Source organism: Callionymus lyra, chromosome 2 (genome assembly GCF_982586985.1).
Source record: "Callionymus lyra chromosome 2, fCalLyr1.hap1.1, whole genome shotgun sequence".
Taxonomy (NCBI): Eukaryota; Metazoa; Chordata; class Actinopteri; order Syngnathiformes; family Callionymidae; genus Callionymus; species Callionymus lyra.
In genome coordinates, this window is record NC_141819.1 from 26,821,139 (window position 1) to 26,834,098 (window position 12,960).

Consider the following 12,960-nt stretch of genomic DNA (forward strand, 5'->3'; position numbering starts at 1 on the left):
ATTATTTTATATGCTGCAGGATTGGCAGAGATTCTGATTGTAAAACGACTTTACAGCATTATGAGCACAACTGCTTAGCTCAACAGATTATTTATGACTACTGAGATTATTGCTTCTTAATCCTGGTGTGGAGTGTTTTATTGCTCAGTATGGAACAATGAAGTTTGCAGCTGAACACTATAAAGCAAGTGTTGAATCCATCTGAGGGATTGTTAGACCGGCTTTAATGAGTCGCCCCCACACACTCAAGTTCATGTTTTCAACATTTAAAACTCAAATCAGAGCCAAAGTTACTAGATAGTTGAGGAGAAGAGAGTCTGCAGATAAACAAAAACACACTTTATAAACCTGAAATTTAAAAAAAAAGTGTCCCTATAAATTCAAGTAGTGTATTTGTATACAAATAAAGTGATGTATAACCTTAACAAAAACCTGAAATCAAAACATCAAAAACACAAAGTAATGTTTCTGTTATCATTAAACCTCAAAGGTGCCTCAGCCTGAGTATAAATTATGGATGACGGAATTTAAAAATAACTCCTTCAAGGTCAACGTCCTGGAAAACAGGACTTCGGAAATGGAGGCATGAATGATGTTCTATAGCTTGGGAACTAATTGAGATATTTGAGTTACATAATGTGAAACTATAGTATGTAACAAAACACTTCCCAAAAAGATAAGCGTCTCTCTAAACATCATGTAGTAGAGGAAGGGTTTGTGAGTTTGAAGGACAGAAAAAGTGGAGAGATGACATAAGTGGTCACCAGAGATCATCCAGTTTCCAAAATAAGATCTTGTGACAACATAATTATCAGCCTGTTGTTCATTTCAATAAAATCTATTAAAAATCACATCTGCCGAAAGACCAGTAAACAACCTACACAACTTTTATCTAGATGTGTGCTGAAATTAAATTTGTTTATTTTTGTCGACTTAAGTGAGACAATTGACAAAAAGAACGCTAACATGCTAACCTTATCATAAGGAGTACACCAGGAATGCATGTGCAATGGCCTGGAAAGACATGGCGCCTGTTATGTGTTATCTAATTGAATTCTTTTATTATGTGTCACCACAAAAATCCTATGTTGTGTCAGTAAATAAAATGGGAAATCAGTAATCCATGTGTGTTGTATTGCCACGAATGTAATCTTTCATGAAGAATCAATTTTAATGAAGAGCTGACAGAATGTTTTCTTCTTAACTGACAATGTCTTCATAGTAACCTTGTTTATTCACCACTAGATGGTAGAGATGCGTTTCATTTTCCTTTTCATCTTTCATAAAAATCTATGCTTTGAGACTCTATGACACATTACATTGTTGGTTGTATAAACAAAGTTGTTTTTGAATACACCACTCATGCTTGAAAGGATAACTGAATTCCCAGATTGTGTATCTATACTTTGCCAGAATATGGTTGCCATAAAATCACGGAGAACCATGTTCAAAGATCACACAGATTTCTCGGATTTTGTACCAACACACCACATATTGTAGCTGCAATTAAATTTATACAATTGAAACTTCAAGGCAGCAATATTTTATTAATAGCTAAAGAGCACTTTGCTTTTTTGCCGTCTTGATGAAAATTATTATTCATTATTTTTTCCAAAACCTTTTAGTAGTTAACTTTTTTTGGTTAATAGTAAGTCATTAATATTCTCGATAGCTAATGGAATATCTTGTTCATGAATTCATCTGAGCTAAGCTAAGTTATCAGTTGACCTATCATAAAGAGTTTCATAAGTTTTGCTTCCACCCTTCACTTTCTCCCTGGATCTGGGAAAGAACATTCTACGAGTCTGGTCTTCAGTAACCTCACAGTTTGCAGCGCGACACTCATTATAGCAGCGAAGTGTTTACAATGTCTTCATTAGCGGTCCAGCCTCTTGTGATAAGGAGGTTTTAAAGAAGCCATCAATGGCAGTGATAAGCCAAGCTACTATTTTGGTTGACACCAGTCGCCCTGTTTACTCTGGGAGCATGGGAATGGACACCCGCAGTGTTGTGCTTCCACTGGAGATCCTCATTTTCAAGCCCTGCCACCGCAAAACCCGCAAGGAAGGAGCCTAAAATTTGGATAGCGTGGTAGACAGCTCCGTCCAGAACAATGCTGACCTCCAGGTCATTTCTGTTCCAGCTGTGTTTGAGTCTGATCGTCTCCCTCGGAACCTGTAAACCTTTGGGGAATGAGGTGGGAACACCTGAGGAGCTTTATTTCCAGCAGCCGGACGAGGACCTCGTGGAGGAGGAAGACATGGACGCTAGGATGGAGAGCTTCCTCGGGACCATGAAAGAAGATTTCCTGAGGAAACTTAACCTGTCGGATGTTCCTCAAGACCAGAGTAAAATCAGCCCGCCCCAGTTCATGATGGAGCTCTACAACAAGTACGCCACGGACAGCGCTGAAATTCCTCAGTCTGATGTCATCCGAAGCTTCACCGTCCAAGGTATGGCTATTTATATTCATTTAAACGCATCAATGTACTGTCTGAGGACAGGCTTATCTGGGTCAAAGATCGGTGTCAACTTAAGACTGAAATGATTTTCCTAAGGGATCTTATTGGGTTATGCTTATCCATCTATTTATATCATTGTCTCCCGTTCATGACATTCTCGCCGGTAAAACCTTTCTTGTATCTCCGACAGATATAAGTCTCTCGGAGACGATCGGCGCGACGTCAACGCTGCGGCTTCTGTTCAACGTCAGCATCCCCAGCCACGAAAAGGTCACCACCGCTGAACTGCAGCTCTTCTTCCTGCCGGATATCAGGTCAACGGTCAGTTCCAACCAATTCAAGACCACTGTGACAGTGTTCGACTCCAACGACGGCACGCTGCCGGTGGGTACCAGAGGGGTCCGGGGGTCACAGAGCATGTGGGTGACCTTGGATGTGACCGCAGCCATTCGCAGGAGAATGTCGGGTCACGGAGTGGCGGGATTTGACGTGGTGATGGATAGAAGTCACTGTGGAGACGGCGGGTGTTTCCATATGTGTCCGTCTGTGGGGGAGAACACGTCGGCCGCCTTGATCGTCTTCTCAGACGACCTCGGGAGCAGGAGATGGGAGATAAAGAAGGAGGTGAGAGAGATGATGATCCACGAGGAGGAAACCATCTTACAGTCGGAGGCTACGTGGAAGAACGAAGGAAATACGATCCCGGAGGCGCCGCGCGTGAGGCGGAAGAGGAAGGCGGAGAGGGAATACTGTCGACGGACTTCACTCAAGGTCAACTTCAACGATATTGGCTGGGACAGTTGGATCGTGGCTCCTCCACAGTACGACGCGTTCGAATGTCGAGGTTTGTGTTATCACCCTCTGACAGACGAGTCGACGCCGTCCAAACACGCCCTCATCCAGACGCTCATGAACATCAGGAACCCGAGCCAGGCCCACATGGCCTGCTGCGTTCCCATCAAGCTGGATCCCATCACGGTGATGTATCGAGAGAATGGACGGCTCACGATAAGATACCTTTACGAGGAGATGAAGGTGGCCAAGTGTGGCTGCAGGTAGTCTCACGAACACGTGGACAATACCTGTTACTCGTTCAACATCATCTAACTTCACAGAATGATCATGTACATGTTAAATAAAGTTCTCTATGTAAATGGATGGAATTGCAGACCAAAAAAGTGCTACAAATAAATTAATATCTGATTAAATCATGTTCAGAAAGTATTTACACATAACACTTAACATTAAAGACAAAAAGCAAGATATACATTTATTTTTGCCTTGTTTGTTTATACATTAAAAACATTTTTCAAAGTATTTTTCAATCTGTATATTGATGGACTTCATTATCTGATGATTGTTTTTCTTCATAAATAATAGGCATGTTTTTCATGTGTGTTAACCATCCAGACATATGATTTTTAAACCAGTACAAAGGTAAATATAGCATCATTTTTAATAACGTATATAATTTCTCATCCAAAATATATTTTTAAATGTACAATGTCATACATTTGATTAATTATCTCTATTCATTATTCTTATAATTGATAATCTTCCTTAAAGTGGTGTGTGTGTGTGTGTAGATATTTTGGTAAACATTGCATTTTATGGTGATGAGAGATGAATATATATTCAAGCTTGAAATGTATTTATTTTTTAAGATAAATGTATTAAAGTTTGTATTTAAAATATTTGGAGGACTAAATATTTCTTTATATTCTTGAAAATGTTTTTGAATTGAATATATCGGGTTTAACAGGTGTGGCCGGTCAGTAGGAGGCGCTGCAGACCGTACTTAATCCTCGGCCCATAGAGCGTCAAAGATTGTTATTGTAATTCTGTTTAGTAAGAACATGAGCTGATTTTTCTGAACACAAACTACATCTTAATGTCAAATAATCTGACAAATGAATCTGTTCCCAAAATCCCTATAGAAGAATAAATATTGTAACTCTTAGACAAACAGACTTATGGGTGAATTAAATTTTCTGTTGAATGTTAGAGAATCAGTTAGAAAATAGGTTCACAATATCATAAATAATTGGTTGGGCTGATGTTGAAACTTTGAGCTTAAGGTTCATGTGGATGTCTTGGTAATTCAGGTAAAACGCAGATTGGTTTATAACTTGATTTTTATCTGCTTTTTGGTAATTCACTTCTTATTTAAGGATGAATGGGCTGTGGCCCCGTCCAAATTGTTTAAAGGGTCATCAGTGTGGTCACTTTTACCCTCATTACTATTGGCAGATTCCGCGACTCTAAGACGTTGCATCAGATTCAGGTAAGATTAATGCCCCCTGTGGCAAATATGTTTTCTGAGATAACTGAAGACAGGTAAGTACACCAGTAGGTTTTGAGGGGGACGTCTGTGCAGGGGTAGAAAGAGTAGCAGAAATGGAGACCAAAAGGTCCTCCATCTAACCTCTAATGTGCACTGAAGATCAAGTGAGATCCAGACAGATGTTTACAACTGGACCCGATGTTACCATCAAAATGACCCAGACAGGGGTCTTATGTATGTATAAACCGTAAGCTTTTCAGGTGGGGGCTGGAGACTTATGAGAGAAAAAATATACTGAGAAAAAAAAATGCATTCAAAGGTGTCTGTATATTTCCTCAAATGTAACTTCCTAAAAATAAAAAATACAGTAAAGAAAGAAAAGAGTGAAAGAATCTATTCTTGTGTCAATCTGAAACGGAGGTCACAAAGTTTACCATTCAATGACACATTTTGAGTGCGGCAGCTTGTAGGAGATCCTCACGTAAAGCGATTAAAGGTTTATTGGAGACAAAAGCCTCTTATGTTTCTGTTGTTTGATAAAAAAGAAAAAAAAACGCTTTATCTGTCAAAACCTCAGTCCATTGTCGGACATTGAAGAAAACAGATAAAGAAGAGCGCATTTGGAAGGCGATAATCATGGATATATTCAGGACAGCGCAGCTTTTGATCGTACTACTAGTACCTTCTTCGCATGCCTCATTCCAGCGGGCGCTGGTTTTAGAAATGGCAAACATCCTACTGGAGAACTACTGCTATCCTGAAAACCTGGTCGGCATGCAGGAGGCCATCCAACAAGCCATCGACAGTGGGGAGATCCTACAGATTTCGGACAAGAAAACCCTGGCTTCTGTGCTGACCGTTGGAGTTCAGGGGGCGCTGCATGATCCCCGGTTAACCGTGTCATACGAACCTAACTATGTACCAGTGACGCCGCAAATATTGCCTTCCTTGCCCAGAGATCAACTTATCCGGCTGGTAAGAAACTCTTTCAAAATAGATATGTTTGAGAACAATGTTGGGTATCTACGTATGGACAGGATCATTGGGGAGGGCACGGCAGCAAAACTTGGCTCACTGCTTAAGGACAACATCTGGAACACTGTGGCTCGGACTTCTTCACTGATCTTGGACTTGAGGTACAGCACCGCAGGGGATCTGTCCGGAGTTCCTTTTATAATTTCCTTCTTCTCTGACGCAACACCCCTTATTCACATTGACACTATGTACGACAGGCCATCCAATACGACCACTGAGTTGTGGACTTTGCCTGGGATCAAGACTGAAAGGTTTGGAAACGTGAAGGACCTGGTTATCTTGACCAGTAAACGTACGACCGGTGCGGCTGAGGCGGTGGCCTTTACATTAAAACAACTAAAGAGGGCCGTTGTTGTTGGAGAGAGGACAGCAGGTGGATCTGTAAAAGTAAGAAAGATCAGGATTGCTAGTTCGGATTTCTACATAACAGTTCCTGTTGCACGCTTCCTTAATCCAAACACGGGTCAAGGCTGGGAGGTCAGCGGTGTTCCGCCGACCGTCAGCATCATCGCGAAGGAAGCTGTTGAGAAGGCAAGGTCACTTCTAGCCGTCAGGAGGATTATTCCAAATATTAGTCGATATATTTCTGATAAAATCAGAAGGTTTTATGCTTTCACTGATAGAGTTCCAGCAATCCTCCAACAGTTGCAGGAGATAGATGTATTCTCTGTGGTGTCTGAGGAAGGTCTTGCAGCTACAATCAATCAGGAACTTCAAACTGTGACTGAAGATCCACGATTAATATTTAAATACATTAAGATGAATCCCTCTGCCGCAGAAGATGAGCATGTGAGCTACAAAGTCCCGAATGATCCAAGATTATTGGCAGAAATTGTAGATTCAACTTTCAAAGTTGAGTTGCTTCCTGGCAATACTGGCTACCTTCGGTTTGATAAGTTCCTCAGGTGGCCCGCAAAAGGAAGACTTGATGAGGTCCTGGCAAAAAAGGTGTGGGAGCCTCTAAGGAATACTGAAAACCTTGTTATTGACCTGCGTTACAACACGGGTGGACCTTCTTCTTCCCTGGATACTTTATTGTCATATCTTCACAATGCCTTGCCGAAGAGGACCTTTTATACATTATACGACAGGATTCGTAATGCGACTACAGAACATGGGTCTGTGACAAAAGTCAGCGGACCAGTTTACGGATCCAAGCGTGGTATTTATGTTTTGACTAGCTACTTTACAGCTCGTACAGGTGAGGAGTTTACTTACCTGATGCAGTCTCTTCGTCGAGGGACAGTCATTGGAGAAATAACTTCTGGTAACTTGAAGCAATCCACCACGTTTCAAATTGATGGTACTGACTTTGCCATCACTATTCCTTACATTAACTTTGTAGATAATAATGGAGAGTTTTGGCTGGGAGGTGGTGTGGTCCCTGATGCCATCGTTCTGGCGGATGAAGCTGTCCAGCACGCTCAGGAGATTGCAGGTTTCCACCAGGGGCTTGCGGTTCTTGTGGAGGGAGCGGGGAAGCTTCTAGAAACCCACTATGTGATCCATAATGTCGCGCTAAATGTAAGCAAAACGCTCTTAGAGAGATGGGCAGAGGGTTTCTATCGCTCCGTGGTTGATGTTGAGTCTCTGACATCCCAGCTCACAGGAGACCTACAAGAGATTTCAGGTGACCACAGACTGCACGTCTTCCACTGCGACGTAGAGCCTGAAAAACTCAATGAAGTGCCTCGAGAACTTGAAGCGGATGAGGTGGAATATTTCATTGCTGCTCTGTTCAAAGTGGATGTTCTCCCAGGTGACATTGGCTACCTGCGGTTGGACATGATGGCAGATGTGAAGGTAGTTAAAGCTATTGGGCCGCGGCTGATAGATTTAGTATGGAACAAAGTAGTGAACACTAAAGCTCTCATCATTGACATGCGGTACAATACTGGTGGTTTCTCAACAGCAGTTCCTCTCCTCTGCACCTATTTCTTTTATCCAGGACATTCTCAGCACCTCTACACTATATATGACCACAGGAGTGGCACCATGACCGAGGTAAAGACAGACCAACATATCCTTGGACAAAGCTATGGGGAAACAAAGGACGTCTATATTCTCACTAGTCACATGACCGGATCGGCGGCTGAACTCTTTACGCATGCTATGATGGACTTAAAGCGTGCAAAGGTCATTGGGGAACCGACAAACGGAGGTTCTCTATCAAGCGAAACGTACCAGATCCAAGACAGTGACCTTTATGTATCCATTCCAAATCAAGTGGTCTTCAGTGCCGTCACGAAGAGCATGTGGAGCTTGAAGGGGGTCGAACCGGATGTAAACACACAAGCAGCCAACGCTTTGACTGTTGCACAGAGAATAGCCACGAAGATGTTGGAGACAGTTGACATAAAATAATGTTCAAATTATTCACTGATGTAATGTACATAAAACTCCAGTATAATCTTGTCACCTGTTATTGTTAAAAACCTCCATGGTTGTTTCCTGTAATCCCTTTTAAATGGATTTCTATCTTTCATAAACTGTAATCTGTAACCCTGTATGGTATCTTTTCCATACTTTTATTTATATATTTCCTTTTAATATATTAGTGAATGTGTTAAATTTATATCACGGCATAGTACTTTCTATGTCTTATCTCAATTAAATGACAAATATACTGTACATATGAGCCCTTTTTTAAATGTGTCTATTTGAAGTGTTAAATAGAACAAAAACTTGATTTTATTTAAAGAAAGTACTCATTCTAACCACCAGAGAGCGCAACTGCTGCATAGATCTCGGAAGAAAAAGCATTTTTTTCTTTTGGTTCCAAAGTAAGTCAATAAAAGATACAAGTTGATCTGGTGACTAGATTACAATTGAATATAATCATATAAATAAAATAAACCATTATAGGCTCTACTCTGGGCCATTTCCCAGGATAAAACATAGCCGTCTATGGGAGGTTTCTACATTTATAAAGAATAATAAGTTCTTACACACACCAAATGCAAGGAACTGTAATACCATCAGTACCAACTCACATAGGCTAAGGAGCTTTTTGTTTTCCAGACATTCTAAATCCTTGTTGCTTGTTATTGAACGTTCACCATAAATAACACCAGGTGGCTTTATATAGACGCCAGAATACCTTGAGCAAGTTCAAGGCTGGTATATTTGGCAACACCTTCTTGTTATAATTCCTCCTTTATTAGCTTGTTGTTTACTTACAGAAGCACTCTGGATAATAGGATTATTGGTTTATTATGGAGTAAATCCTCTTACATGCAAGTTAAGAGAAACCTTCCAGGCAAAACATGAGCATTTGACCAGCGGAGGTGCAGTCAAACACTGGAAAGAAAAATGGCAAGGGCCCTTTTTTTGATAGTATCGCTTCTAGTTTTTAAAAATGTTTTATTTGTCCAAGCTGCATTCCCACCCAGTCTCATTATGGACATGGCCAAAATCGTCATGGACAATTACTGCTCACCGGAGAAGCTGAGAGGAATGAAGGAGGCGATGAATTCGGCCGGAGAGAACACTGGAGTCCTCAACGTCCCCGATGGTGAATCCCTCGCGATGATCCTCAACGCTGGATTCCAGACTACAGTCAGTGACCACCGTCTGAAGATCTCCTACGAGCCCAACTATGTCCCTGCTGTTCCCCCGGAGATGCCGCCTTTGCCTCCCGAGCAGCTCGTTGCAGTCTTGCAGAGATCCATAAAGCTGGACATCCTTGATGGCAACATTGGCTACTTGAGAATTGATCACATCATGGGGGAGGAGGTCGCTGAGAAGATTGGAAAGTTGCTGGTTGACCTGGTCTGGAGTAAAATCCTTCCTACTTCTGCCCTCATCTTTGACCTGAGGTACACTGGAGGTGGTGACATGTCTGGAATCCCCTACATCGTGTCTTACTTCACCGAGCCAGAGCCAGTGCTACATATTGACAGCGTTTACGACCGTCCATCAAACACAACAACCAAGTTGATGTCTATGTCCGCCCTCCTCGCAGAGAGGTACGGCATCACTAAACCACTCATTATCCTTACAAGTAAGAACACCAAGGGCGTTGCCGAAGATGTTGCCTATTGTCTTCAGAACCTTAAACGGGCATCGATTGTTGGGGAGCAGACAGCTGGGGGATCCGTAAAAGTCGATCAATTCAGAGTAGGGGAAAGTGATTTCTATGTTTCTATCCCAACTGCTAAGTCCATCAACCCTATCACTGGCTCAACATGGGAGGTCACAGGGGTCAGTCCTGATGTTGCAGTGAATGCGGAGGATGCGCTCGCCACAGCTATCAAGATCGCCAACCTCCGTGCACAAGTCCCAGCCATTATTGAGGGATCTGCCATCTTGATCTCTGAAAAGTATGCCTTTGGGGACATCGGGTCTGCAGTTGCATCAAAGTTGAAAGGGCTTCTGGCAGAAGGCAAGTACAGCCTTGTGGTCTCCAAAGCTCAGCTGGAGGAGACACTCTCTGCTGATCTGAAGAGCCTTTCTGGAGACAAGAGTCTAAAGACTACCAGTAACATCCCAGCCCTGCCTCCTCTGGTAAGAATACTCCACTCAAGATGTTTAATAATTGTTGGTTTGTTAGGAAGGCGTTTAAACCTGTTCCTGTTCTTCCCCTCAGGACTACACTCCAGAAATGTACATTGACCTCATTAAAGTGTCCTTCATCACTGACGTTCTCGAGGACAACATCGGATACCTGCGTTTTGACATGTTTGGAGATTTTGAAGAGGTCAAGCCCATCGCTCAGATTATCGTTGAGCATGTTTGGAACAAAGTCGTCAATACTGATGCAATGATCATTGATCTAAGGTGGGTATTTACACACAAAAGTGTACTAGAATGTAAATATTAAGATTGAGCTAAATTACTTTACAGGTTTATATCATTAACTTGTGTTTCATTTTCAGAAACAACCTTGGTGGACCAACTACAGCCATTTCAGGCTTTTGCTCTTACTTCTTCGACGCCGACAAAGAGATTCTGCTGGACAAGCTGTATGACAGACCGTCTGGCACCACCATCGAGCTGAAGACTTTACCTCACCTCACTGGTAATGTAGAGTCAAATTAGGACATAACTACAGCTTTTCACTATCAATTACAGATGACATGCCGACATAAGGCTTCCATCTACAGCAAAAGAATGAAGACATTTATACTAAACAATTTTCAAAGATATTGCATGCCAACTAGTGAGAAAGTTATTTCAAACTGTAGGTTTTGGACCCTAGTAAGTCCTGTGAAAAAACACATCTGTTACAAAATGGTTTGGTTTGATAGAGGAATCTATGATGTTTTTGAGGCCATCTAGTAGGCTTTACTTGAAAAAATGTCCACTGTTCAAAATCCAATCATTAGCAGAATTGAACCTCCAAACCCATCAAATCAGAGTTGTAAACTGTGCATCTACAGTATTTATTGTATGGATCAACATCTTCACATTTTACAGTTTTTTATCTTAAACAAGTATGTTCACATCCTCATTCTGTTTTGACTTTTGTTTTCCAGGTACAAGGTACGGCTCCAAAAAGAGCCTGATCCTCCTGACCAGCCATGCAACTGCAGGTGCAGCGGAAGAGTTTGTCTACATCATGAAGAAACTGGGCCGCGCTATGATCGTCGGCGAAACCACCGCTGGAGCTTCCCACCCGCCTGAAACGTTCCCTGTCGGCGATACCAACGTCTTCCTCAGCATCCCAACCATCCACTCCGACACTGCTGCCGGACCTGCATGGGAGGGGGCCGGCATCGCGCCTCACATACCGGTGTCTGCCGAGGCCGCCCTTGAGACGGCCAAGGGTATCTTCCACAAGCACATTGCGAGCCCAAAGTAAATTATGTCTGGAATAAAAAGGTGGAAGGTTCTACTGCGTTTCTTCCTTGGGCTGCCAAATAGTTTCAACCCTGAGAATTTAGTCTTTCTCTACAAGCAAAGAATGTTGTAATGCACCGTGTCCACAGTAGAGCCCCTTGTTTAATCTCGGAATTTTAAGCCTTTTGATCAGCTTGCAAGGAATAAAGGTCTTAAGTAGAACAGCTTTGACCGTATACGTTCTGAATTGAGATATGAATTGTATATCTAAGAAAAAGATTGTTAATCCTCATGATTGCACTTTTAGAAATCGTAACGTGAATGACTTTCTAACAACGTTAGTTGAATCCTGTAACAATCCTAATTCAGAATCACATTTTGTGACATGTAAAAGCTCTACAATAATTATTGAGGAGTCATTTATAATCCCATGTTAAGAACAAATAAAGACACATTGGCTACTACTTGAGTAATTTCTACGGAAAATAAAACCGTCTGTTTGTTTTCTCCACCAAGTGACTGGGCGTTCTATTAAAGATAGGGTGAAAAAGCACTGCCATCCTGGAAAGGCTTGGAGTAGAGCATTGAGAGGAGAGAGTTGAAGTGGACCACATTGGAAAGACTGAGTCTCTCAGCTGGCGGGGGAACACCTTAGGGTCCCAGGGGTAGAGCTTGAAATAGCAATAGCTGGGTAGAGGAAAGTCTGGGTTAAAGCAACAATAAGACCATTTTAATTGTCTTTAAAGCTACACAGTATGTTTTTCTAATTATTAACATAATTAATAAATTGGACTTTGCAATTATAGATATTTTGACGAAAAGGATTAAATAATGATGTTAATCAGACCCATGGAAAGCAAAGGTTTCTAAAGCAATTACATGTGTGGGATTTATTTTGGGGTGATGTAGTTACACTAGAGATCCCATTTTGTTTGATCAAAGCTTGATTTTAGGCTAATAAATCACATTCTACACCATTATTTGTCATTCAAAAATGTCTGCTTCGCTTGTTTGAAAAAAATAATAATAATTATTATTATAATAGATGACAAAAAGGCAGAATGGGGATATGTTACTTTTGATTTGTGATGATAAGTGATGATGTATTACTTAAATTACGCTTCAACTTGCATGTTTTCCTAGGCTGATCTCGGAGTCAGAAGTCTGGCTCTCACAGGTACTGCTCTCGGGCAGTTCAAGTCAACATCTCAGCTGGTGATGGACGATCTTGGATGTTTAGAAAAGCTCTCTGGACGCGCTAATGTTCATCCCATCCCGATGCGCCTCGCAAACTCTCTCTGCCTCATGAAGGAGGCGCAATTTTTTTTTCTTCCTTCTTTCCAAAGAACCTGACCCACTTCCCTCTTTTTTCTCTTCTCCCCTCCTTTAAAATGAAAT

At 41.7% G+C, this 12,960-nt stretch overlaps 3 protein-coding genes across 3 annotated transcripts; all 3 read left to right on the plus strand.

Moving 5' to 3' along the window:
• Positions 1-2,113: 2,113 nt before the first annotated feature.
• On the plus strand, positions 2,114-3,611 carry gdf2 (growth differentiation factor 2). Its single transcript, XM_087782886.1, has 2 exons — positions 2,114-2,453; positions 2,653-3,611. The coding sequence occupies exons 1-2, from the start codon at positions 2,114-2,116 to the stop codon at positions 3,519-3,521; spliced, it is 1,209 nt and encodes a 402-aa protein (XP_087639012.1). The 3' UTR covers positions 3,522-3,611.
• A 1,828-nt stretch (positions 3,612-5,439) lies between these two features.
• On the plus strand, positions 5,440-7,877 carry irbpl (interphotoreceptor retinoid-binding protein like). The gene is made up of 3 exons (XM_087782981.1): positions 5,440-7,667; positions 7,767-7,785; positions 7,854-7,877. The coding sequence occupies exons 1-3, from the start codon at positions 5,470-5,472 to the stop codon at positions 7,875-7,877; spliced, it is 2,241 nt and encodes a 746-aa protein (XP_087639107.1). The 5' UTR covers positions 5,440-5,469.
• Positions 7,878-9,093: 1,216 nt separating this feature from the next.
• rbp3 (retinol binding protein 3) lies at positions 9,094-11,617 on the plus strand. The gene is made up of 4 exons (XM_087784360.1): positions 9,094-10,287; positions 10,370-10,560; positions 10,659-10,801; positions 11,259-11,617. Exons 1-4 carry the CDS (start codon positions 9,094-9,096, stop codon positions 11,582-11,584), a joined length of 1,854 nt encoding a protein of 617 aa, XP_087640486.1. The 3' UTR covers positions 11,585-11,617.
• The last annotated feature ends 1,343 nt before the right edge of the window (positions 11,618-12,960 follow it).

Excerpts from the sequence above, each read along its gene's own strand:
- rbp3 (XM_087784360.1), top strand. The coding sequence starts at position 9,094 with ATGGCAAGGGCCCTTTTTTTGATAGTATCGCTTCTAGTTTTTAAAAAT. Across the intron at positions 10,561-10,658 it reads GCAATGATCATTGATCTAAG|AAACAACCTTGGTGGACCAA; the intron begins GTGGGTATTTAC and ends TTTCATTTTCAG. Across the intron at positions 10,802-11,258 it reads GACTTTACCTCACCTCACTG|GTACAAGGTACGGCTCCAAA; the intron begins GTAATGTAGAGT and ends TTTGTTTTCCAG.
- gdf2 (XM_087782886.1), top strand. The coding sequence starts at position 2,114 with ATGCTGACCTCCAGGTCATTTCTGTTCCAGCTGTGTTTGAGTCTGATC. Across the intron at positions 2,454-2,652 it reads CCGAAGCTTCACCGTCCAAG|ATATAAGTCTCTCGGAGACG; the intron begins GTATGGCTATTT and ends TATCTCCGACAG.
- irbpl (XM_087782981.1), top strand. The coding sequence starts at position 5,470 with ATGGCAAACATCCTACTGGAGAACTACTGCTATCCTGAAAACCTGGTC.